Consider the following 27,887-nt stretch of genomic DNA (forward strand, 5'->3'; position numbering starts at 1 on the left):
GTTGTAATACCCCATTTTTAGTCTAAATTATGGTAATGTTACATCATAAAAGAGCTAATAATAAGCCTTTCAATTTTACACCCACACAATTTATATTTTTTTTACCGTGTAGAAATTGACAAAATTACAACACTTTCCTGCAAAATAAAGGAACACTACATTTCCCCACAATGACGATGACTTCATTCCCCACTGCACGGTAAACATCGATCGAGATAATGTATCTTTTACACGTATTTAAAAGTTCCAAAGATAGAACATAATTCAAAGTAAACAGTATTCCCAAGCGTAAATAAATGGCACAACACATGCGTTAGCACTCTCACACACGTATGTACTTAAGGTGTGAGTGGAGGCGATTCATAAAATGTTTAGCGAATCTATCGTGTCGCGTCGCGTCATCCTTTTCTTATCATTGTTCAAACACTTATCAGTAAACGGACATGGCGAACAACACACGTTGCGTTGCGATAAGATATTCAATGACAAAACACGGAAATTATGGAATGTCTAAAAAAAACGATTCTATTAAATTAAATTGTGGCATTTTAAGTTATATCTCAATTATTCAAATGCATGTTTAATGTATTATTTAAAAATAAAATGCTTTTCTTGTTACTGAAAATCTCCCGAAAAGGAAAAGAAAATTAATAATTTCAGAATTTCCGTGTCCTCGGAGATTGCGAAAAAAAAAAAACATCCTACAAACAAACCCTCTGTTCGCTTTATCAACCACGGCGGGTGCAACATTATTTTCAAATTACGAAACGCGTCCGATTTCGGAGAAAACAGCAATTGTCACCACCGGACGACTGGCTTCGGAAGCGGCACGATATCGCGCGGAATTGATACGTGTTAGGAGGGCCGTCAATCTCCAAAATTGGACCGACCAACCGTTTTGATTGATGATCTAATGCGATGGCGTTTAATTTTGATGTGTTTAGGCATGGGATTCTCATGTGTTATTCAAAGTGTGCCTCTCAATCAAGAGTGAGTTCCAATTTGATTTTTGGCGATGCTATTGACCTTTCAACCTGGACGTACATTTGAAAAGGACTTGTTTTTATTACATAGATTTTTTAATCAAATTCAAATTATTTTTTTTTTGTATTCAACGTTGGTTCTCAACGTAGATTTGTCCAATTTATGATTATTTTATTTCCAGACGTCTGTGAGAACTCATCATAATTTCACAAAAATTGATGTTTGTATTCGTGAATACTTCCTAATAGACAAACAATCGAGAGCGGTGAGAAGTGCTGCATTCCAATCTCTACAGAGTCGAGAGGAAGCAAATTCCCCCCGACAGAAGACCGGATGCTGTGCCAACGCGCGCTGCACATGTGCAATCTCTGGCTCTCTTTCTCTACACAGCTTGACACTTCATCTATGAGAATCGAAGACACACAAATACATCTCGAGAGAGAGTGCATTCTTTCTCGAGTTCTCGACCATCAAATTTAATACCGGCAACATTTTAGCGCAGAATACTATTGCCGGAAGCAGCAGCAGAGAGCTCGGAACATTGACCTAGGTTAGTTTGTGTTGGTTTTTTTTTTTAACCGGCTGCCGGATGAGCAAGTGTTGGTTCCATCGGCTGGCCGCTGCTGGCCACTGGCCGGGATATGAACGTGTGTTAGTTGACCTTTCACCCCCTCTGATAGGGATAACATTTGGAAGGCGAGAGAGCTGATTGTCACGTGGATATATTTTGTGAAGTAATATGTTTTAAATAACAAAATAGAATATTTCTGACTCAGTTTTTCGCAAAAAAAAATCTGAGAATCCATGAAGCTTTTTATACATGGGCAACTCTCCAGAACTACGACTATTGATTATTTTTTTGTATTGTTTTAATCAATTTTGTTAATAAACCTCTCCCGTTTAATTTGGAATGCGATAAAAATATTTAAGATATAGACTTTTGGCCCTGACACCGTCAAAACGCCATTTGAAGTTTTCATATAACTTTTTGAAATGTAAGATAAAAGACTCAGTAAGACCAAACATATTTGACAGCGCTACAAATTTTAATTAAAAAAAAACGTAATGTTGTAAAATAGAATTTTTGACCCTCACGCCCATTGAAGGTTAGTCATTTTAGTTGCTGAGTTATACACACAAAAAGAATGAGAAACAAAGGTTCTGGGGTTCACCCAAATTTTTGCATGAGATATTTTCAAATTTTGTCAAAAATGTAAAACATCGTAATAAGCATTTTGTACTGCATTTTGTTTCAGAATTACAACTTGAAATTTGATGTTTACACCTAAGTAAAGATTTTTAAACATTTCTGTGTTTTTTAGTTGTCCAATATTTTTTTTCATTTTAAATATTTTAAATAGGGTCAAACATTCAATATTACGTCTTTTTGAAATGTAAGTCCAGATTTAAATAAAAATTTCAGAAAAATCGTAAAATTTCACAAGCGTTTAATATTTTAACATTGCAATTCATACCATTACACAGTGATCGGAATGGCAAAATTAAGTGGAATAAATTGATAACTCCTTTATTTGACGTCCTAGCCAAATGGTGTCTTGGGAAGAGTTTTTGAACTTGATAAGGGCTATCTTTTGAAGTTATTGACGTACAGGGTGACGACCTTCCAGGGTGTCAACCAAAAATTTACTTTGTTGGATGACGTTGTAGGGCTTTAATGTCTTCGACAAAGTTGTAGAAGAAAAAAAAATCATGAAAGTTTGTCGAAGGCGCCAAATTTGTATCTCCTAATCTACTAGAGATATACGTAATTTTTGCAAAAATGGTCCAAAAAAAGCACTTTTTTGGTGATAACTCAAAATGTCTGCATTTTAGCGGCCTACTGTGTTCTGAAGTGTTGTTTATGACATAAAATTACACATCTTTGCCGAAGAAAGCAAAATGGGTAGAGCCTTTATTAAGGAGTTATAATAATTTTAAAGTGATTTTGGCTTCATCCATAAAGTACGTCACGCTAAAATCAGCCAAAAAATACGAATTGCTGCAACAACATATTTTATTGTGAAATAAATACATAAAAGTACTTAAAAACTGATAAACAATTTTTTAAAAAAATTGTCCATACAAAATATAGCGATTTCATGAAAATTTACTATTTATCATCCAAGTCATATTTTTTTCGTAAAAACGATCAAATTTTAAGTAAAATATTATTTTTAAATCTAATAATGAAAGAAACGTTGAAACACATTCTAATCAGACATTCTAATCAGATGTATCTAAGCGATAACAGTTCAATTGTTAGCAAATTAACATGTTGTTTCATGCATTGTTCCTCTTGCCCCAACGGGTTGTTCGTCTTGCCCCACTAGTTGAGTAGAACGTACGGAAATTAAAAATTTTAAAATCAATTTTTTTAATTGAAATACAGGATTTTTTAAAAACTTGTTCTATCCAAGTCTCAGTCAAGATCTGGAATAAGATGATTTTAAAAAACCCGACCGATTTTTTAACGTTTTTAATGGGTTATAACGAGTATTTCCTTAGCTTGTTACACTTGCCCCACTTTCCCCTAATCTTACTGAATCAAGGTGAAAATCAGTAAATTGAAAGGTAAATTGATCGACTTTTATAGAAAAAAAAACTTTGTTTATGAAAAAATACGACAACCTTTTCAAAGTGACCAAATATAAATGAAAATACTTAATTTTAAATATGAACAATTATTTAAAATTTTAACTTACATTGTTTTTGGGCTGAACATGTTTTTAATCATAATTTTAGGTGTAAGCATAAACAATGTTTTTTTTTCCATAAAAATCGATCAATTTACCCTTTCAATTTACTGATTTTCACCTTGATTCAATAAGATTCCGCTAAAAAAATTATAAATAAATTGATTGAAAACTGTCAAATTCAAATTCATAACTCGGTCAAAGATTGTTTGCGCATTTTGTAAATTTCTGGAAAGTTGACATAAAATGTCCCCTAAAAATAGAGTGTTCCCGAGCAGACGGAAATAACATGGGAATAACATTTTTTGATATTTGAAAATACTAGGCCAATAACATTTTATGTTATTTATAACAAGATTTGTTATTCGTCGTTATGATTTTTTTGTTATTGGATTGTTATTGTAATAACAGACTAATAACATTTTTAGTTATTCTTCGAACAAAACTTTGTTATTATTTTTTGTTATTTTAACAACTAATCCGATCATCCGAATAACAGTTGGAGTTATTCTTCCATAACAAAAAATGTTATTCCAAAGCATAAGTCAACCAATACCAGACCAATAACAAATTTTGTTATGATAACATAAACTGATATGAAACCCTTATGCAAAAATGGATTTTTCAAGAAGATTCCATAACACTTTCTGTTATTTTAACAATATTTGTTATTGAAATGGCGTGAATTTTGTTATTACCGTCTGCCCGGGTTTTTATGCAAATCAAGTTTTAGTGACAAAAAGTGAAATAAAAATCACCAAAAAAAAATTTACCGTGTATCTTTTTTTTCAGTGTAGTCCTTATCCATACCTACAACTTTGCCGAAGACATCAAATCGATCAAAAATTCCTTCAAAAGATACAGATTTTTGAATTTTTATGACAGACAAAACTTCAAATAAAATTTGTACCAGCCTAAGTAGAGTTTTTGGTAGAACTAAAAGTTGTTTAAAATGACCTTTTGAACACGGAAAAATAAAAAAAAAAATCTCGAAATAATAGGACAATAGAGGGTTAGGCAATATTTTTCAAATTTAAAATTTAAAAGCCACGGAGTTCATGCACGATCCCCTATCTAAAATTTGCAAATTATCAATGAATTTATAATGTATATGTGTAGACCATCACAGAAAAAAATCAATTCTCGTAATCGTGAATTAAGTTCACGAATGTGAGAACCACGAAGGAATTTATTCATGAGTATGGTGCATTTGCACTATAAACGTGAATATTAGGGTGTTTCATCCAAACAAAAAAGTTCTCAGAATCCGGCAAACCGAGGTTCCCCTAGTAGAGGATACCCATAGAGACTCTCATGCCAAATATCAGCCCATTTGGTTGATAATTGGCCTGTCCCCAGCGGTTTAAAGTTTACATGGAAATTACTATGGGATTTTTATGCTTTTCGTTCAATCGTTCCTACAGGTCTGGGGACAACATGGATTCACTCGGAATAAAGACAGGTGTGTAGGGGATGGTCCAATGAACAAATTCCAGAAGAAATTAGGGTTGTCCATTCTGTCCCCAAGGTGCGCATTGGATCGACGTCCGGTGTCTCCAGAATCAACGATTCACCCTTCAAATGTACGCATTGTCCCTAGTATGCTATGACGGCTAGCTGAAAATTACGACGCCCCATGTCAGACGGTGAACACGTGGGGAAGCATCGATTGCATTATTATCACAAAATCATCATGTTACGTTATTTGGAATAGTTCAAATTGTTACAGAAACATCACAAATTATAATTTTATTACTTTAAAGTATGTTTCTGAGCCAAAACTTGAGTGAATGCTCTGCCACGTGTTCACCGTCTGACATGGGGCGTCGTAATTTTCAGCTAGCCGTCATAGCATACTAGGGACAATGCGTACATTTGAAGGGTGAATCGTTGATTCTGGAGACACCGGACGTCGATCCAATGCGCACCTTGGGGACAGAATGGACAACCCTAATTCCTTCTGGAATTTGTTCATTGGACCATCCCCTACACACCTGTCTTTATTCCGAGTGAATCCATGTTGTCCCCAGACCTGTAGGAGCGAATGAACGAAAATTCAAAATTTCCCATGGTAATTTACATGTAAACTTTGAACCGCTGGGGACAGGCCAATTCTCAACCAAATGGGCTGATATTTGGCATGAGAGTCCCTATGGGTATCCTCTACTAGGGGAACCTCGGTTTGCCTGATTCTGAGAACTTTTTTGTTTGGATGAAACACCCTAGTGAATATATTCCTTCGTGGTTCTCGCATTTGTGAATTTAATTCACGATTTCGAGAATTGATTTTTTCATTGTAGATATTCCAAATGTGTCAAAAAGATTAATAGTCTTAATTTGATTAAAAATTCAAGAACAGGCATTATGTGATGTATTCTGAATAATTTACAATCGATTCAACAATTTTTACCAATGAAAATGCAATTTGCAACGGCCCGATCAAATACATCAATTTAGATATTTTTCATACACAATTTCCAGTAAATCATTCATAATTTCTAGCTTCAAGATACCGGACTTACTCATCTGCTCAAACAATCCGCTCTACTAGCGAATTTCAAGTTACACAAACCATCACATAACCGAGGATCGTGACACTGGGGCCAAAAATTGTGTAAACACGTTACTCACATTCTGCTGCACTAAGCAAAAAAACCCGCTGATTTCTTGACCCTTCTTCCTATGTTTTCGTTAGAGGGTTTCTTTCAGTACCCACACTACTCATCCCTCCCCGTTTCGGGTTTTGTCAATGTTTGTGTTATTATTTCACTCACTTTTTCTTCTTCTTCTTTAACCGCGGCATAGAGACGCGGACGCGGACGCCAAAAGTTAACGCCTGAGTCAGCGGTAAAACGGTTACGAATAGCTTAAGACCGTCGCGCGCAGGGCGTTTGCGTCCACCAAGTAGCGGATTTATCTATTCATCACAGCCGTGTTGTAGCCTCTTGAGCGAGCGATGAGTACCCGTGAATCACCGCCGGTAAGTCGCGGCTTTTTGAATAATCGGCGAAATGCGGACGAAAGTCGCTTGATCGCGGGTGAATGGCCCTATTTTTGACCGAACCAAGCGTTTCCAGTCCAATTCCAGGCCGAAAAAAAAATGGATGCGCCTCAACCCGCTCAAGTGTCCGGGCACAAGTATACAAATCAGGAAAACTCAACGTTTGGATTTTTCAAATATTGACTCGAAGTCAGGGGGGTTGGTTGGGGCATGACGTCAGCGGAACGTTGCGCGTTTTGCCGGCTGATTTGCATACAGGCACACGCACACAGGCGATGATCTGGCTCGATGTCAGGCCACCGAATCAAATTCGCAAAAAAATCAAGCCACGAACGAAATGTTTCATCTGGAAAGTGTTCATTTTTGGAAGGCATAATTCATGCCGGGCACGATATGGTGGATTTTTATTAATGATTTGGCATTAATCTAGTGATTTAGTGGAAGCACGTACTAGCTGACTAAGCCGTTGTTGGCAGACAGAATAGATCATACTAACTGTTCGTCCATGGATCATACTGCAGTAATGGATCATACTCTATATTAGTCTATTGAATCAAATATGTTTAATAACTGAAATTTATTTTGCCAACTCACATAGCTGTTAGCCCGACCTTTCATATAGATTTAAATAGGATAATTTAGATCCTAGATTTGGAATCCAATTAAGGTCTATTTTTAACTATTTTGTACGATGTCTATTTTTTTTACATTCGCAAAAGACATCTTTTTCAATAATTTGCAGCTTAAAATGGCTTAAAAAATACAAAAATTTACAAAAATCACTGCGGCTCAAATCAAGGAGAACCATGAAGTTTGGGGTCACCAGAAATGGTTTTTCTCCAAAGTTTGTAGAGAGAATTAGGGCGGTTCGTCGTTGTTGCATACAAGCAAAAATTGCATGCAATATGTGGGAATAGCAGACTAGCATATTTTATGTATTTCGTAATTTAAATATTGCTTTATCTTAAAGCCAAAGGTAAACTTGTATGAAATTTGACGGGCTTTCTGAAAAAAAAAACGTTTCTTAATCCATCCTTAGGTGGTTGGCGCCTTCCTCACATTTAAAGGGTGCTATCCAAAATGCAAAAGTGCGTTAATAACACTTAAGTGCTTATAACTTTTGATAGATTTGTCAGATCTTCAACGTTTTAGACGCGTTGGAAAGGTCTTTTGAATACCTATCCAACGATAGGTCGCATGAGAGATTTGGACAGCATTTTCATCAAAATATCTGAGATCCGGCCTCGAAAAAGTGCGTAAATAAGTGCTTATAACTTTTGATAGATTTATCAGATCTTCGATGTCTTGGACGCGTTGGAAAGGTCTTTTAAATACCTTTCTAAAAATGAATAGCATGACGGGTTTCCTTGAAAAAAAACACCCTTTTTACAATCTTCCGGACTTTTGTTAAAATCGTTTTTTAGCATAACTTTTAAAGTACTTAACGCCAAAACGGACAAAATCGGTTCAGCCAATGTCGAGATAATCGAGTGACAATTTTTTTGATCAACATCCCACCACACACACAGACATTTGCTCAGAATTTGATTCTGAGTCGATAGGTATACATGAAGGTGGGTCTAGGAGGTCTAATTGAGAAGTTCATTTTTCGAGTGATTTTATAGCCTTTCCTCAGTAACGTGAGGAAGGCAAAAGCACTGAAATAAAAAAAAAGTGGAACTATTATAAGATTTTTTTATTTTTATGTCTAAAAGTCAAATTTGAAGGTGAGCTCACGTTTTTTTTTCTTTAAATTTGTTTGTGAAAATAGCCTAAGATTTTATACAAAGACTCAGGAAAAAATAGGATGGAGCAACTCTTGACTTTTTAAAAATTGCTCTAAACGCCAAATTTTTAAAAACTTGTGAAGTTACAGCGGTTTTAAAAATAAAAATGTTGAAAATACAGAGATTTTGCCATTTTTTTACATTTCTATACGACAGGCTCCATTTTTCAGTCTCGAAAATATGTTTACCGGAAAGCTCGTCCAATTTACCGTAAATTGGTTTTTGACCAAAAGGTACGGTACAAACGATTCCCTATTCGACATGGTATTGCTCCATAAATTAATATTCAATATACAGTCCAGTCTCGATTATCCGAAGGTTTGTATAGGACTTCGGATAATCGAATCACGAAAAAAAAAATTTTTTTTCGTTTTTTTCTTTTTCTTGTTTTAAACATGAAATTCGAGTTCTGCGACCCCATTTTAGTCAAATTTTAATAGTTGATTGCTTATTAAAAAATAAATGCATTTTTTCAATATTTCGTCACCTCCATATTAGCCGCCATCTTGAATTAAAAAAATGTATATCATTTAAGCGTAGTTTAGGGGTCATACTTAGCTCTACAATCAAAAATAGGGAGTGCATAATTGGCAAAGGGAGCGCGTGGTCGTAAAAAAATATTCGGAGTGAAAAGTGATTTTTTTGTTTCGCATTTGTGATATAGTGATATAGATCCGAGTTCGTTAGGTTTATCGCGTAACAAAATTATTTTGATTCATCAAGAACGTCGTGTGGTGCGCGAGTCTTTTTTGTGTTGAAAAGACCTTCCCATAGCTCCGTAGCTCGGAGGGCTCGACGTCGGTTGTTTGTGTGTTAAGCCCTCTCCATAGCATCGTAGCTCGAGAGGGAACGAAAATCAATACCTTATCTAGCTAACAGAAAGAAGATCGGAAAGCACTTGATGATTGAGTTCGTCGCGTCTATTCCGTAACAAATTCATAAACTAAATGATTATATAATTTAAAATCAGACTACGCTATCATTGCAGCATTGCGTTTAACACCTCATTTTATAAATAAATATTATTTGGTTTTATCTTTCCACAGCCGGCTGTCTAAGATTAAACCATTTCATTAAAAATTTAACAACAGTTAAACGGGAAATGTCTCATCCGCAGCATCCGATTGTTTGCCTTGAGAATAAAATATAATACCTTTCAACAAACACTATGATTTTGGGTCGCATCATCATCTTCTATGATGAATCCTGACCAAACACCCTATCCTACTAACCCTAGTAGCAACCTGCGCTAACTAACATTCCCGTCCCTTAAAATCGAGATCTACAAACTGGCATGGCGGGCGCCGTTGGTGGCCAATGACTGTTACCTATTCGCAACTGATATTGTTCTGGAAATCATGGTGTTTTATCTTTTCAGCGCATTCATACATGCTGTTGATAAGAGAAATACCACTTGATAGTCGAAGCCTATGATCAGTAATGCTGAAAGGATGTTACGGTTCTGTTCAGCAACGGAGAAGGACAACCATGGGTGGTCTCTCATGCTCATGCTCATGCTCATACTTAGCTCTACAATCAAAAATAGGACAGCGAAAAAAAAAATTCGTGGTTCGATTATCCGAAGTGAATTTTTTCCGAGGCCTTCGGATAATCGAGTCTGGACTGTAATACTTTGTTACGTTTAGTCTTTCTAAAAAAAATTAAAGGCGATGTTTTGTTAATTTCTAGATAAGATTTTTAAAACAACATATGAGTCATGGGTTTTCTATGCAGATAGGGCCTTTTCAACATTCAATCTAGATTTTTCGCGAAAAAAAAGTTTTCGACATTACTTGCATATTTTGAAAACTGCTGCTGTGCGATGCATTTTGAAAAACTTTTTTTCATTGAAATGTCAAAACCAATTTTAATAGTTGTTTTATTATTACTGAAACTGTTAACGAATAGAAAAATTAATAAATGAGAATTCATAAGAGATATTATTGATCAATCTTTAGCCCATCATTTCAAAAATTTCAAGATATCACAACAATTTTTCATTTAAATAGATACCAAAACATGAACAATTACATAAAAACCATGATTGAAAAAATTCTATCAATGGTTTTCGATTAAGGGTCAGTTGTTGTGTGACGGCCCCTCCATACAAAATTGATTGATTTTTGATGAAAAAATCTAAGAGGGGGCAAAGAGTGGATCGTCATCTGTGGACGGCGCCTATATGAATATCTGGAGTTTTTTTTTTTTTTTGAAGAGGTCCAATAAACCAAATTTTCAGTTTTGCTTTGTTTTTTTTTTTTTTGTTTTAATAAGTTTAATTTGGTTTATTGGACCTTTTTAAAAAAACCTCCTGCGATCAAGTCTAGACTATGAAAAGGTAAATTTGAAATTCCCATTTTTCCTGAAATTTTGAAGAAAAAATGAAATTTTTTAGACTTGATAAGCCACTAACCTGCTGATACCGATAGGATTTTTCCGTTGAATTGAACATAAATTTTAATTAATTTTTTTCTGTGTTTTTGAATTATTTTTTTTCAAGTGAAATAATGCTTTACAGAGCTGTTAACAGATAATTACAATAGTTTTGACACCCTCGTGAAAGCATGAGGAAGCCACCAGACTATTACGAGTTTTGGAATCTAGACAAACAAAATTTGGCAGAACAAATAAAAAAAATTAAATAACAAGCCTTATTCTCACCATATGAATGAAAAAATTGTTTTAAAATGCATTTTACACTAGTTCACTGCCGTTCTACGCATAATTGTCCCATGTCATTTTTGGTCGATTCTGACTTTTTGTCATTTTTAGGTTTAGTTTGACGTTTACTTTTCGAAAAACACATAAAATCTAGTACTTTGTTCAGAAAATCATTGAAAACAACACCAAGTGTGTTTGTCCCATCGTTATACTTCTACGCATAATTGTCCCACCAAGTATTTTCTTTCACGAAATTATCAGTTTTACGAATTATTGTGTCTTGTTTACCTATTGTATAGCAAGAGGATTACAAATAAGAGTGATAAACTGCAAAATGGCATGACTAGGGATTTATGGGGTGAATAGGGACCCACGGGACAATTATGCGTAGAAACACAAAAAATGGACGAAATATTTCAATCGCGTTTTTCTCAGTTGCACTTTTTCGAACATGGGACAATTATACGTAGAACGGCAGTTCAGTTGTTTTGCAATTATTAGTGTTCTAAAAATGTAAGATTTAACGTGAATTTTCAAAAAAATTCAAGGGGTTTTCTTTTTTTTGCATTTGAACTTCCATTAAACTTTTAAAGTTTTCTGAAAAATATTTTTTTCGTTCTGAATCTGTCCGAAAAGATTTTGAGGGGGGTAAAAAAAACTTTTAAAAATATTTGTACCAGCCTCAGCATCAATTGATTTTTTAACCACGAAAATATCTGTTTGTGGAGTAGGAATAGGGAAAACAAAACATTTTATAGAAGAAAGGCCGTAAGAGCAATGTCGTATCGCCCTTTTCAAATGTTGCTCCAGATTTTGCGATCATTTTGGGCATTATGTCACATTGAGATCAGTCAAAATATATATAAAAAGGATATTTTATTTGATTTTTTTATCTTTTTTTTTTTTTTTGATGACTTCAAGACTGTAACAATAAATGAAGAATTTTGTGAAACTTTCTGCTTAAAAAAATTGTAATTTTGGGATTGCCATTTTAAATCTAAAAATTGCTGGCTCTCTAAAAAATGACTCTAAATCTAAAAATTAAATCGAGACTCTAAATATCTTCAAAAAAGTACACATTTTTGCATTATATAAACAGAAAAAAAATATTGTTATTTACCGCGATTTAAGTTTCAAAAATTTATAAAAACAATTTTTCCCAACTTGTTGCATTTTAACCAGAATAATCTAAATTACAGAGCTACAACTAGAAACTCACCTGTGTCTCGTGCGGCACCCAGACGAGCCGCTTCTGTGTCCACTCGGCTTGCGTGGCCGGATCGTTGAAGGAGTTCCGTTCCACCGAGAGGTACTTGAGCTCCGGATCGTTACGGTCTCGCAGATCATCTGCCATTTTTGCTGGTAGTTTTTTTTTCGCTGTTGCTTTCTTTAACTTCACACTACTCTCTTTGCACTTTGCACACTGACAATTTGTCGATTTATTTTACTTTTTTTGTGTTTTATCTTTTGCTGTTTTCTCTGCTTTTAGGTTTGTTTTTTTTGCTGTTTTAATGAAACAAATCACACAAAATTGAGCGATGGAGCTTCTTTCTTCCTGTTTTTTTTTTTAATTTCTCAGCGAGAAGGGCCCCTAAATGAGTGTGTGAGTGCGCACACCTTTTTGAAGTTGGTATTTTCTTCTCTATTTGCTTTATCGGGAGTTTCGCTTCGGTTTGTCACGCACGCACACCACAACTCGACTCACGTCGTCGTCGTCGTCGTCGTAGTTGGCGGTGGGGTGTTGTTGTCGTTGGATTTGTTGTGGTTGATGATGTTATTCCAGCGCAGAACTTTTTTTTTCTTCTACTTGCTTCTTCGTTTTCTTCGCTGCGTTCGCGCTTATTTGTTTTGTTTGCTTCTGCTTTTTGCTTTTATTCGACGGCGGTATACAATGAAACGTAGGAAAACCACAAATGTATAACAATCACACAGAGATGGGACAACCCGTTTAGGGCTTAAGTTGTGTTTTAAAATGAATGTGTAACAAAAATAAACTACTTTAAAATATACAAACTTATGAGATTTAATACTTTATGGCAAATAAGAAAACTTAACAACTCAAAACTACTAAAACTTTAAACAATGTCACTAGATATGAATGAATCTTGAATTTAAAAACTGCACAACACTCGACGACTTTGAGTCCCTGGAGTCCAGACTCCAACACTCGATTCCGCGAAGGATCGTGTGTCCCACGAAACCGTTTGTAGCGACAAGATACACTGTTCCTCTAGAAAGGGGTGGCGGCGGGCGGTCGGAGTCGTTCAGAGAGCTCTGCTGACGAGAGTGACTTCTGCTCGGTCACTTGGCACTTATTCAACTGAATTTTAAAATTTCCGACTCGATACTTTTTCTTCTGTGGGCCAGCTCACACACACACGCGACACAGGGTCGCGACTCTCTCACGCGGGGTGGCCCCCTCCCCCCTCTCCCTTTTTGCTGGAAATCAAAAGACAGCGCGCACGGCCAGATGTCGCCGTTGTCGAAATCTTAAGTCGTGTCCGTTTTCGAGGATCTTGGAGAAGGGACACTCCTCGGGCGCGCTCGCTCACGATCAAGAGAGTAACTCTCCGGACCGAGCAAGAGAGAGAGACCAACTCCTTGTGTGGTGGACACCTCCGCAGCAGTCACCTGCCGGATCTCCTCCTACTCCTCGCACGCCGAGCAGAGCAGTGTGTTCCTGTGTACTACGCATACAGACAGGCCCGGCCGCGCGAATGCACACCAGAGTCGTTTCGCGCGACCCGCACACACACACTGGTGGTAGTGCAAGAATACAAGTTTTGCGGTTTGTCGTACCCCGCCCAACCTCGCACCACCCCCCCTCGTTCACTTGAGTAGGAACCCACTCGAAGCACGTTTGTTGTATCCTTGCACCGTCACACACTGCTGTCGCGAAACCCTTTTTTTATTCGGAACACCGGCTACCACACAACACTCCAAGAAGTAGATTCCTTCCCCAAAAGCTGCGGAGGTGCTGCGCTGCGTTCACAAAGAAAGAAGACACCAACCACACTCAGGTCTGCTCCACAAAAGTGCGGCTATGATTCAGCCGCGAGACAACACACCACTGAACTGCTGAACTGAACGTCAACGCTACGAGCTGAGGTCTGAGCTGGTATAGGCAGAGCGATTCTACGGTCGTCGCTCGGTTGGTCCGTGTAACGGTGAGTGCCATGAGTGTTATGTGTAGGAACGGAACAAACACCAAGCCTCGGGCACGGATTATCCACAACGTGTGGATGGAGAAGATGCGCGGTGCGCTGGAAGTAGGACCAACTAGCGTTGCATTTTCCGATCGCGGCCAAATCGCTTGTCAAATTTGGCAGAGGCACTGCCATTAGTTGACCGAGCCACGTGGTAACGCTTCCGCCTTGTAAGTGGGGTGATCTTTTGCCTTCTGGATTTGATTGCTTAGAAAAAGGGAGGTAGTGTGTCGTCATCACAAGCTGGACCTTATCAGACACCTGAGGAGAGACGACAAATTACATCGCTTGGCAGCGATAATTGATTTGGGACTAGAAGAAAAGAATATGTTAATGGTCGCAATAAACAACTACATTGTAATACTTTGGGGTTCATCAAATTTTTAAAAAATGATATACAGAGAAACCTCTTTTACGCGGTGGCGTTACGTTTTTGTTTCGTAGATTTCTCTAAAACCATACAATATTTTTGCAAGCTTCAAAAACGTTTTGAAGATCTGAACAAAACCTACAAATTGCTCTTAAAAGATTGCAAAAATGTTGCGCCGTTCCAGAGAAATCAACAAATTAGAAAAACGTAACGCACCGCGTAAAAAGAGGTTTCACTGTAAAACATTTGGAAACCCCTTTTTTCTTAATTTTGCATTTTTTTTACCATTTTGATTATTTCCAGTATGAGGAATTGTTGCTAGCAATGCAATTAGCTGATTCTACTACCACATAAACGCCAAAACGACGTAAACGTCACGGGGTATAAGATTTAATGAAGTTTTGTTCAAAACCTTTGTTTTCTTATAATATTTGGTAAGTACAAAATAAGGCTTAGGGTTCGTTTTAAGGCTCATTTTATCAAAATGCTATTTTTCCTAGATCAGTAGTGTCCCTACCAATGACATGCACCTTTTACAAAGTATGATTTAACTTTTGGTAATTTTTGTTGAGAGCTTTTAAAAATCTTGTTCAGATGGGGCAAGTGCACCATATGGATTTTTAGTATGAAAAAAAATACGAATTGCTGCAACATTATATTTTATTGGGAAATAAATACATGAAAGTACTTAAAAACTGATAAACAATTGTTAAAAAAATTGTCCATACAAAATATAGTGATATTATGAAAATTTACTATTTATCATCAATTAATTTTTTTTTTCGTAAAAACGATAATTTTTTTTGTAAAATATTATTATATAATTTAAAAATGCAAGAAACCTTTCAAATACATTCTAATCTGATGTATCTAAGTGATAACAGTTCAATTGTTAGCAAATTAACATGTTTTTTCATGCATTGTTTCTCTTGCCCCAACGGGTTGTTCGTCTTGCCCCACTAGTGGAGTAGAACGTACGGAAAATCCAAAATTTTAAAATCAATTTTTTACATTAAAAAACAGGATTTTTTGAAAACTTGTTTCATCAAAGTCTCAGTCAAGACCTAGAATAAAATGATTTTAATAAAATCCGACAGACTTTTTAACTTTTGAATGGGTTATAACGAGCATTTTCTTAGCTTGTTACACTTGCCCCACTTTCCCCTATCCCACTTTTCATACGAACGTTATGGTTCAACCCATAAAACCATTTTTATGGTTGTAGTGCCTGAACTAAAAAAAATCGTTTGAAAAAGTGGAATATTGAACTCAGAAAATCATGATTTTGGGTAAGGGTGTCAATGTTTTTTTTTTTTTTTTGCGGATCGAGGTGGGATAGCCAGGATCAAGTCAGTCCAAGTCCGGTTGTGTAAAGGAACGGTAATGGTCGTGTCAATCACATGCGGATCGCTCACACTCCATGGGAGCGGGGATTGAGGACATGATTGGGTAGGTTAAAATGAGATTGTGTTTGTGAGAGTATGTAATCGTGTAATGATGTAAATAAGCTAAATCGAAAACGTGCTCAATCGCCGCCCCCAATGTTCATTAAAAACCCCGTTCGCACGAGCTTCCCAAAATCAGCGCTATAGGTTTAAACTGTCGAGACTGTTAAACCCCACAGAACTGACTCCAAGGAACCCTAGCGAACGGAGTACACTATCCACGCACAAATGGACCTTTACTAACCGATTATTAAACCATCCCAACAAACGCAAAGTTATCAAAATGAATTTATATGTTGAGGTTTACAATCAATCAACGAAAGTAATTAATTATCAGAAGCAAAGAAAACAACAGGAAACAATGGTTAAAAGCTTAACAGGCCCTCGTCTTGTCACGTCCGTCATAAGTCTTGTTTGCTGAAAGTTTAAATGGTTAGTGTTGTAGTTAATCGTATTCAACATGACCATAATAGGCAGGCCTGTAATACGATTACTTTACTGATTTGTTACTTAGCTTTTGAGAGGACGACCCCGCAACCGCCGTCAGATGTCCTAGATCACCTTCGCCAGTTGATGTCGGAATTGGTCAGTAACGAATTTGACCTGGTCATCCTTTGACCAGCTCCGCTGATGAGGCTGGGTACCTGCAAATATTAAACAAAGGTGGCGGCAGTATCTTTTTTCTCCTAATTTCTAAGGAACGAACTCATTAGGGAGAATAAACCCTACAAATCTTCTCTAAATAATAATAAAAATAAAACTGAAGCTCATGGTTAAAATAAGTGTGCCTAAACCTAAATGCACTTCTAAATTTCTAAATGGTCTAGCTTAATTCCGCTTAACACCTAACATTTCTAAATTGTCTGTTGAACAAGCAAAAGGCTTATGTAACAACAGAAAGTATTCTTTTTAAAACCTGTTATAGAAAGTAATGTGGAGATAACAAACAGATAAATATTTTAATGTTGAAAATAATTATCCCAAATACTCTAATCATTGATTTCAAAATTGTATGGCAAGCAGTAATTTAGACCCTAGAATGCCTAGAAGAGGCCTCGGTTTCTGTTGTTGTGAGTAGACGCTGGTTTCAGAGTTCATTTTCAATTTAAAAGGGGTGGGAGACGACTAATTTGCTTCATGAACTCCTAATCGACCCTGGGATCACCTCTTGTGTTTGTCCACTGATCGCTCCTAGCTAGGTGTTACCTAGACACAGTGTTAGAGGCCCGCTTCGCATGGCAAAAATGTTGGCTGGGGTGAGGGTGATATTATCCAATGAATTTTATTTTTAAGCCAACATTGCTAACGGCGTTGAGATCTCTACTCATGCCCAGGGCCTTCAAAAGCTAAGCATTTTTACAATGAAAAGAAAATAATATCATCTCGCAACGTAGCTTATCTTGTGAGTACTCGCGCTAGTACTACAGAGTAAAAGCACTTTCCATCGAGTGATGATCCGGTCCGCGTGAGCGCTTTTCTTCAGAGAGGTCGTTTTGTTCTTAAGAGAACATCTTTGTAAGCAATGCCCATAGGATAGCTTACTGTTTTGAAGACTGCTGAGGATCCGGATCCCTTGCAGCCTGTCACTCCAGTTAACTCATCCCTTTATCCTCCATCCGCCACCCGGAGGCACGCGCCGTAGGGCTGCCAAAGTCCTGACGACCCACAGTACCTGGGAAAACCAATCTTATCATCCCTAAGCGTAAAGACTTTAAGACTAGCTTTCATCATCAAAGCCCACGGGGGTAAGGGTGTCAATGTTAACACAAAAAAAATATGTAAACACTATAAAATATGTCCAAATGTTACATCATTTATGAAATAACACTTTTGAACGTCAATAAACATTTAAAATTAAATGCAATTTGATGTAAATTTGCAACAAACTGTACGTAAAAGTATGATTTTACGTGTGCTTCAAGCGTTTACGTCGAATCTCAAGTTTACATCAGATGAGTTTACATGTAATTCATTTTTTCCGTTTCGAGTAAATTAAAAAAAAATCTGTGCATATTAATTGAAGTGGTGCTAACAATGAGATTCTCAAAAAATCTTCTCCTGATTGATTTTCTTCGAAACATTCGAGGGCGATTTTCTTTTGCGTGTTTCGTCCCCTCTCTCTTTCGCGGGTGAAGAAAGTTCGCATGCGGAAATGATTATTTTAATTTTATAGAGATCAAACCTTCCTTTTTATATTTGAAAATATTAAGTAAGTAGCTTGTGTCCAAGCGAATCTTCCGAATTATTTACATGATTATCGTTTTTATCAACAACAACAAAAATGTACATTAAATTTGTTTAAAAATCTGAAATTCGGTGGTTAAAAATCATAAATTCAAAAATAAAAACAAAAAATTTAAGATAAAAAATAAACTCAGAATGTCTCAAAACCCAAAATGCCGGAATGCCGGATTCACCGGAACTGGCCAAAGCGGCTAGTTGACCAACTACAAAATTGGCCAGATGGCCAGTTACTGAGTTTCTGACATTTTCATTGGATTTATAAAAGCATTTCCAAGCGTTTTGACATGTCGCTTGCCATATTTAAACATTTGGAAACAAAAATCCTCGTCTGGAACCGGAATTCCGGATTCACCGGAACTGGCCAAAGTGACCAGATAACCAGCTTCTGAATTTTTGACATTTTTGTTGAATTTATAAAACCATTTCCAAGTGTTTTAACATGCTGCTTGACAAATTTGAATATTTGGGAAACATTCTCGACTGGGACCGGAATTCCGGATTCACCGGAACTGGCCAAAGTGGCTAGTTGAGCAACCATTTCCAAACGTTTTGACATGTCGCTTGACATATTTGACGATTGCACCAATGTACCAACATTGGGTCATCCGATGGCCACTTGGAACCGGTCCCAGGGTCCCCGGAGGCCTTGACCATATCAAATAATTGCACTGAACTATGTTATAAGGCATGTTTTATAAGAAAATGATAAAGTTAGGCATTGTTTCATGTCAAAAAATAGTTTTTTGTCAAAAAAAAAACAAATCTCCGGTAACCCTGGACCATATGTATCGTCCTTTCTTCAGTGGAAACTAGAAGGAATTCCGGATCTTTTGCAACCGGATGCGTCCAGTTTGGTCGATTCTATCAAAAGTTACAAGATTTTTATGATAAAAAAACTACCTGAAAAATACTACCCGAGCGTACAAGTGTTAAGAACCCAATAGTTCAAAATTGAAAAAAAAATCAAAGATACATACCAAAACGAATCTTTAAATTAAAAAAATATGAAAATTTCAAAACTTAAATTTAAAATTTAAAATATAAAACAATAACTAAAAAATGCAAATTCAAAAAGTTTTTTTTTTCAACTTTCGGCATTGGTTTAAGAGCTGATTTTTTTTAACAAAAATTGAAAAAAAAAATCTAATTTTTTTGAAAATTTCAAAATTGATTTATTTTTTATTGAAAATATAAAAAAACAATATGTTTAACTACGTAACAATGCGTGTTCGTACGCAACAAAATTGTAGGTTATTTTTTTCCATCGGACAATATTAGATGATTTACTTATGGTTTGACACCAATTGTTGTCAAACGAACAGGGTCACTATTTAGATTGACACCCTTTCACACAGAGTTCACACACACTTCCAAACGTTTGTTATGATAGTGTGCGTGAGCGCCGCGTAAAAAGTGACAGTTGGTCACTTATTAGATTGACTTTGACCAACCATCGGGGTACAAACAAAAAAAAAGTTTCAAACGAAAAAGTGACCAACCATCGGGGGTTAAGTGTACGAGGAATGTCACAAAACTCTATTAATTTTGAAATTCAAAAGTGAATTAATCTGGATAGCCACTCGTTTAAAAATTGTTTAAAATTTTAGAATTTGAAAACTCCAAAATGAAAAAAATGACTTTTTCCACAAAGGCTAAATTAAACATTTTAAACTAGAACAACAGGATTTAAAAGTTAAAAATAATTTGACTTTCTGAAAATGTTAGATAAAAAATTAGTTCAGCAAAAACCAGGTTTCACCAAACTTGAAGGTTAAAGCTTTTGGGGTGTTTTTGAATCCGTCTTTAAGGCCGTTGCAAAATTTATTTCGAGGTTTTGCCTCTTTCATCCTTGAACAGACAAATCGAAATGGCACGATTTTTGCACCATTCGATTTGAATTTGTTCAGCAATTTTCAATTCAACTTTCGGCATTGGCCATATTATTTTACTATTGAAACTAATCTTTTTTTTTTTTTTGAGGTACTATAGACTCTTGGCTGTCATATGTTTAAAATGTATAAAATTAGCCATCGAAAAAGCGCTTCCCTAACACGGATGTGAACATCATGTATCTAGAATGCATTTTTGCGACGTTTATCAAACCCATCATTGAATTTGTAGTACCTCTCGATGAACTGAACTAACATGAATTACGGTATTCAACTACTTGAACTTTTTTTTTAATCAGAATTGGCTGATCATTCAAAATTTTATCTGATCTTAGATTTCATTGAAACACCCAACCTGCGGCACACCGTTCCCGGCGATGACGAAGATCGCGAACTGGTTTCCAGCGGCAGCAGCACCACCACCACCACCATCGGTCTCTCAAACTGCTGAGCGCAGCGGAGCAGACATCGTCGTCGTCACACACAAAAGGCTGCTCGACGACGGTGAGTGGCCAAATGAAGCTGTGTGCGTTATTCCAAGACTGTTCCGTCCGTCGGAACGTCGTTGCGGGCTACATTTTTCTGTGTATTTACGTTTCTCCTTTTTGTATATTTTATATCTTGGTCGTGCAGACGTTGTAGATTAAAATTTCGGCTGTGTCGCACCAACTGCCCGATTCCGCCGGCCTCCGAGCCTCGGTTAATACCTTCCATATCTTCTTCTCAGACAGGAATGTTCCAACTCACTGGAGATATCTGTTAATGGTTCCAGGACTTGCTTAAACGTAAGCCTGAGTCATCATTCCTTCACGAACATCGCTAATCCTGGGAAAGTTGCTCCACTTTCTCCAGAAACCGGTCCCGAGTGCCATAGCCTCTTCCTATTCCCAATTCCGGAATCCCAACCGAATTTGCTTGCAATTTCTCCGGTTCCAAGGAGCGGCCAAGTGTTGCTATTTTTTCCTTCTTCTTCTTCAAGATCCACCACACCCTGCCTGTGCACTCTCTCTCTCTCTACGTCGGTTCCTCCGCCACGACCGCCGCCGGCACACCCCTTTCGTCTTGTTCCGTCTCTTTCTGACGCATTGTGTCTGGAACTGGAACTCTCGCCAGCAGCGACGGGGAGGCAGGAGTTCCAATTCCAGACCGATGACCGCGGCAGACCGGGAAAATGCCGATAGCCGGCCACTTCCCACCGGCACAGGTCCTTCAACTTCGCTCCAGACAAAATCCACACGACCCAAACTCCGCAAAAAAACACGCACCAATTTCTTCTTCTCGTACCGCAGCAGAAAAAGAAAAACGAACTTCACACTCCCCGCGGCCGGAAACTGGCGAAAAACCGACGACGACCGAGACCCCGCGCGGTTCCTGGACACCTGGACACAGGCTGGACAGCACACCACACGCGACAATTTGCGGAAAATAAAACGAGAATTTTGACCGAACGAAATTCGATTCAAGCCGACTCGACTCCGTCGCACTGAAAGTTGAAACGCGTTGTTGAAAGTTCATGGAAGCAGAGCTGGCAGAAGGGATTATGGGTTTGAAATAGATCTGCGCTGAGGGGACCGGCAAGTCTGCAAAAGATCGTGTTTTTTTTGCTGCACGCGACAAAGTGCAGGGCTCGCGGTGGATTTCTTGCGCTTCGTCATTTTTTTACACTTTTTAAAAATATAAGAAATTTAGCTGAGCCTGATATTTTGAACTGTACTTGGAAGGGGAGAAGATTAAAGTTTTTTTTTAAAGAAATTGTCGTGATCGGGGACTTTCTTTTTTTTTTTGGGAGGGTGATCCAGCCGCACATCGTTGATGTCGAAACCTCTAAACTGGGCCCTCGTCCTGTCACGTCCGTCAGTAGTCTTGTCGTACATTACAACTAGAATCAGATCTGCCAATGAATTAGTACACTTCGACCAAATAAACACTGACGCTGTATGGATCTGACTCTAGAATAAATGCACAGTTGTGTGTTATTCATAAGTCCAAAATGTTCAATTATTCATATAAGTCCAAATATTCATTTGCGGATAACTTCCTAACTTGAATTGAATACAAGATTTAAAGCAACCTATCCGAAAGCTACTCTTATCTTAAATCCCCGACACTTTAATTATTAACCAAAAAAAAAACGTTTCTTTTAAAACCTGTCTGGCTTCTTAAAAAAAAAAATAACAGTTGGTATTTTACGTCGTGAATTGAAAAAGAGACGACCATTTGTTCGTCAGAATTGCAGTAGATCCTCGATTCGCAACAATGGTCGATACAATCATAATCCGACAACCGTTAGTTCAACAGATCAACGAATTTAGTCCGATATCATTTCACTATTGATTGATCGAGACTCTATGGAAATTTTGACAAATCAGAATGGTTTTTATGCTACTTGAATGAAAATCACCGATTCTGATAGAATTACTTAATTCACTGTTACTAATTTTGTCCCTAAATAACTAAAGGCAAAGTATAAAAAGTTGATATTTATAGTTAAAATCCTAAATTCTACAAACACTATTTTTAAACCCGCATCCTAACCTGACACCCACATTAAGATAGGGAAAAATCACATATGTAGCGGTTCATTGTACAAATGTGATATTTCCACTATCAGAGAACCTCCTTGTCTCGATGACAGCTTACCGGCCATCGATTAAGCCCTGAGACTACGCCAAAGTGGGTTCTCGCAGCATGAAGTGGTGTCCATGTGTAAAAATGGAAGCTTCAGCAATATACTGAACACTTCGATTTTGATTCCACATCGAATCAAATCATACTCTTTGCCAAACAAGCATCAAACCTATGACACTCATTATGACAAAGCCCAGGGGCCGTGATCGGGGACTTTCTTTTGTAATAAAAACACAGATATTTTGCAATTAACAAACAACACGTCTTATTCCACACAAATTAACCACAAAATTGATTCTCTCTTTCGCCGGCCGCGCGCTTCATCGTTGTTTTCTCGCTCATTGTTCTCTCTCGCAGCTCGCTAGCGCGCTCGCACTCAATCCGCAATCTGTCTGCTAACAAGGCAATATTCATGAAGGTGCGCACTTTTTGTTGCGCTCTCAAATCTTATTTATGAATTATATTAATCTTATAATAAATACTCATTTAATAATTTATTACATATTAAATCCTGCAACCCATAATCCCTACACATATATCAGCTTATATTGAACACAAGTTGCTCTAGAAAACTTTATTTATATTTTTCGGAATAATAATTAACCATTAGGGAAAATTCTCGTATGTTTGGCAGGTTAAGCTTGCTCCTAACTCCATTCAATTTGCTGATTTTCACTATTTAAACAACTTGTTTTAAAAAACTGTTTATAGAAATTTGCTTGCTCACTTCCTAATGAAATATTTATCACCCGATATCAGTTTTTTTTTTGAAATTAAATATGTCTTTATTGAATTTTCTTATAATAATTACATTTCATTTACATTCTAAGTGGTATGGCTAAATGCTCTTCATCTTTATTGTATTTTTCGTTTTATTATTAACTGTTCACATTCATTTATTTACTTCAAATTGTTTTACATTTTTGCATTGAATCGAATACATTTGGGTAAAAAAGAAAAAAATCACTTTTACAACTAATCCTAACTAAAAACTTAAAAAAGTAAATTCATTGAAATATTCAAAATCATTAGAACGAGTAAACTACGAACTGTATTTTAAGATAAATCCTCCAAGCGTTCTTTCTTGTTCCGCACGAGTTTTGCAACCACGCAGTGTTGTTGTCATCTCGATGAAAATGTTCAGAAGTTCTTGTGGTGAAAACAGGTCACTGCTGCCTTCATCCGTTGATGCTGGATTGTTTTCCTGGGTTGCTGACTGAAGCCAGGAGGTGTTGTATTCTCTGCAACTCTTTGCCGCTGATTCAACGGCAATGGCTGCGGATTTGGAACCACTCGAACAGATCCCACTCCAGGTGACGCCAAAGCAGGAAAATCTACGTCCGTGAAAGTTGGTGGTGTTTTGCGTCGATTTGGTTGGTGCCTCGTCGTCGCTTGCTGTCGAATTTTTACAAACTCAGCACGTTTTGGGCAGCTTCGATTCTTGGTCGAATGGTTGCCGCCGCAATTGAAGCATTTGGCTTCGATGTTCTCGTTGATTGTGTTGCAAGCTTGAGTTTTGTGCTCAACTCTGCAGGTTGCACAACGACTCTTGATGAAACAGTTCCTTCCACCATGCCCAAACTGCAAACAGTTCGAACACTCACATCCATGTCGTACAGGCCTCGGAGGACCTGTTTCATGGGGCGTTTCAGGAAATCCCGAACGTCGTTGTAATCCTTTCTGGTAGGTAGAAGAATTTTGAGTCCATCAGCACACAAGCGAATGGAAGCTCGTAAAGCACCAGATTTGATAAACCCGGTCAGCCACTTTCGCACCGAGTCCGATGACGATGTTTTCACAAAAATGGGTGGCAACTTTTCCCGTCGTTCAAATTCTTCCTTCTCGCTCACGTCCAGGAGGATAGCGAACTGGTTTCCAGACGAATTTTGAGCGTCCTTGCTCAAACTGCCTGGCTTTTCAGGTAGCGCTTCGGCATTCTTTAGCTTCTTGAAATCTGCCGATCCTGCTGGTGAGGACCGCCTCTTTTTCTTGCCGTGAGGCATTTTTTGCACTTTTTAGCACTTTTTTGGTTTGTGAGGGACGCACGTCTGACTCGCTTCTCTGCTGATCGCAGACACCCGATATCAGTTGAAAACGCGTTTGTAGTAATTGAACGTCAAAGTGTTCATATAACAACATTAGAGGCACGCTGGAATCAGATGCTGTTCCCTATCTATCAAAATCCAATCTATTGCACAAAAAGACGTATAAATTGCTTTAAAAAGAATGAACAAAATAAAAAACGATTTTCACTTTTTGAAATCAATATTTGAAATTTTATTAAATTTTATTTTCTTTTACCCTTACACCACGGTCCCGGTCAATAGCAATAAATTTGGTTAATAAAAAAAAATCCGAGGGAAACTTATAAAACTTTAAATCAAATTTAATATTTATTAAAATTAAGCAAAAAACCTGTTAAATTTGGCATTATTTAAAATAAAGCTTTATTATAAATTCTAAACCTTTTTCGTCAAAACTTGTCACAAAACTATGGAATCAAAAATACCAATTATTTTTTTAAATGAATCAAAATATAAAAATCAAAATAACAAGCCATAGTATCAATATTTGAATAAAAAAAAGTGCATTTACGCTAACTCAGTTATGTTGCAATCTTTAGTTTTCAAAACATGTTAGATTTGAAAAAAAAAATATTTTTTGTTGTACCGTACATCGAAAATTTTCAAAAAAAAAAACTAGAGATTTTTGATTAAATCCAACAATGCTAAAAATGATTCTAAATGCTGCGGAATGCATCTTCAATTGATTTTATCTATTTTCTTTTAAATTTTAATTGACATTTTGAAGGTTTAGGAAAAACATATATTTTTTTGCCCCCTGATTTTTCCAATATTTCAGACCAACTTTGCATTAGCCATTTTTTATTTTTTTCTTAATTGGTATTTTTAAAAAACTTCTTTTAAAAAAAATATTTTTCAAGTTTTGAATTTTAACAAAGTTTTTTTTTTCAATTTATACAACAGTTTTCACTTTTTTTGTATGCCTCTTCTTATTCCAGATTTTCGACCTTTCGGAAAAAGTCGATAATTCGAAAATGGAATTAAACTTTTTAAAGGTCTCAAAGAAGTGACTATAAAAAATAGTCTAAATTCGATTGTTTAGATCGAAACCAATCTAGAGGTAGAGCTGTAAAGAAATCAATTGGAGTAATAGAATTTAGTGAATTTATTAAGAACAGAGTTTTAATTATTTTTTTTTGATGAAAAGACTTTCGAAAAACTTAGCATTTTTTTCCTAAATAACTGCATTTGTCTTATGTTATAAAAGGTGTATCTTTATTAATTAGGTTAATACAGCATCCGACTAACATCTCTTGAATATAATGTTTGGTTCACAATTGAGAAGCACGCCCACAAGCAGATTGCACGTTGTATTGTGTTTTCTTGAAGATTTTTGTCTATGTTTCTGCACCAATTTTAGACCATTTCCTCGTCGCCTTGTTCGCCATTGCCGGCGACGTTCCTTTTAGACGACTTCCGTCTGCCTTTTTGCTGCTGCTGCCGTCGTAATTCACTGCTAGCGGCGGAACTGGACGATTCGCAGATGGCCAACGGAGGATGCTCCGATTGGTACGAGTCAAAGTTGAACCCGTCGAGGGCGCTGTTGATCGGAATGTAGGACGAGTCGGACGCTATCTTGTTGAGTAACGAAGTGTCGAAGTTGGAGTTTGGTCAGAATTTCAAGTCCTTGATGGCTTGGGAAGATCAGGTAATTTGATGTCCTTGATCTGCTGGGGAGATTCATACTCTTGACGGCACTGACGGCGCGTGCCGGAGCGGCCGACAAACCAGCTTCCTGCTTCTGCAGTTTGTTTTGCTCTTCGATCCGAGCCAGGATATCTGCCATATTGGTCTGAAGTACCATCCCTCCCATCACCAGCTCGGACAGGATGTGGTGGACGGCATCCGCGTGGAAAATGAGATCTAATTCGCAAACATTTTCGAAGCATTTATCCAACGTTTCGACAAACACCTGAATCAGGTCCAGAATGCCCAACTCGCTCTCCGACGAGTCCACACAGAAGACAAAGTACAGCGTGGCATAGTGCCGATAGATCAGCTTGAAATCGGACCCACCAATCAGACTGAAATAGATAAAGCAGCACGTTAGAAAAACGAATCCGTGTCCGTAATTAACGAGTTCCTTCACATACCTGCCACCCTCGAGAAAGTTGCAAACATTGTCGTCCCGCTTTGATACCAGCTGGAACGTTTCCTTGATTATCTGCTGCTGCATGTCTTCGTTCTGTGAAAGTGGACAAATTCCGCAAATCAGTTCCAAATTTGCTAGCGTAATCAAAATATTGATTACTTTAGCGCCCACCAGATACTTACAAAATACTGATAAAACTTGGACAGCCGCGGTTTCCCATGATTGTTGAACACTAAAATGGCCTTGATCATCGTGTGGCCCTGGGGAAAGAATCGGCCTCAAGGCGATAAAAACGTAAAATCTGGAAGATAGTTTGCGGGAATCCAGCCAGAGATTGATGATTTTTCACTTCTCACTGGTCGTACAACAACATGAAATGTCAGAGTTGTGTTCTGTTCACGCGCGAGCTGTCATTCAGTGGAATGTAAACAGAAACACCTGAAATGAATTTTATGGCTGATTTATTTATGGCACCTTAAGAAAGTTCATTATTTTTGTTTTTCTATGCCATCTCCACCGCTGGGCTGGGGTTCCAAATTTGATTTAATCATTTTTTTTGAAAAAGTCCAATAAACCAAGTTTTTGCCTTTTGGGTGTTTTTGAAACCGCCTTGAATCAGGGATATTAAAAAACACTAAAAAAGCAAAAACAGAAAATTTGGTTTATTGGACCCTTTAAAAAAAACTCCAGATTTTGAAATTTTACAGAATAAACATGTTTGATTAAAAACAATTAATTACAATATCGAATATCATCGATTTGCTACCAAATTTGATCTCCATCGGTTTTGACGACATCTATAT

At 37.1% G+C, this 27,887-nt stretch overlaps 2 protein-coding genes across 3 annotated transcripts in view; both read right to left on the reverse strand.

The window, feature by feature from the left end:
- The window catches only part of LOC6049354 (myosin heavy chain, non-muscle), a 110,860-nt gene extending 89,073 nt beyond the window's left edge, over positions 1 to 21,787 (reverse strand). For both annotated transcript variants that reach the window (XM_038262735.1, XM_038262734.1), the window contains exons 1-3: positions 21,546 to 21,787; positions 21,056 to 21,058; positions 12,346 to 12,629 (exon numbers count right to left, since the gene is read on the reverse strand). In XM_038262735.1, the coding sequence (XP_038118663.1) occupies positions 12,346 to 12,480 (135 nt within the window). In that variant the 5' untranslated portion in view covers positions 12,481 to 12,629; positions 21,056 to 21,058; positions 21,546 to 21,787. The remainder of the gene's footprint in view (positions 1 to 12,345; positions 12,630 to 21,055; positions 21,059 to 21,545) is intronic.
- A 4,398-nt stretch (positions 21,788 to 26,185) lies between these two features.
- Positions 26,186 to 27,487, reverse strand: LOC6049350 (AP-3 complex subunit sigma-2). The gene is given in 5 exon segments (XM_001866094.2): positions 26,186 to 26,629; positions 26,632 to 26,670; positions 26,673 to 27,016; positions 27,086 to 27,177; positions 27,267 to 27,487. Coding segments are annotated over 5 exon segments (570 nt in total). The 5' UTR covers positions 27,336 to 27,487; the 3' UTR covers positions 26,186 to 26,603.
- Between the last annotated feature and the right edge of the window lie 400 nt (positions 27,488 to 27,887).

Source organism: Culex quinquefasciatus, chromosome 3, assembly GCF_015732765.1.
Source record: "Culex quinquefasciatus strain JHB chromosome 3, VPISU_Cqui_1.0_pri_paternal, whole genome shotgun sequence".
Taxonomy (NCBI): Eukaryota; Metazoa; Arthropoda; class Insecta; order Diptera; family Culicidae; genus Culex; species Culex quinquefasciatus.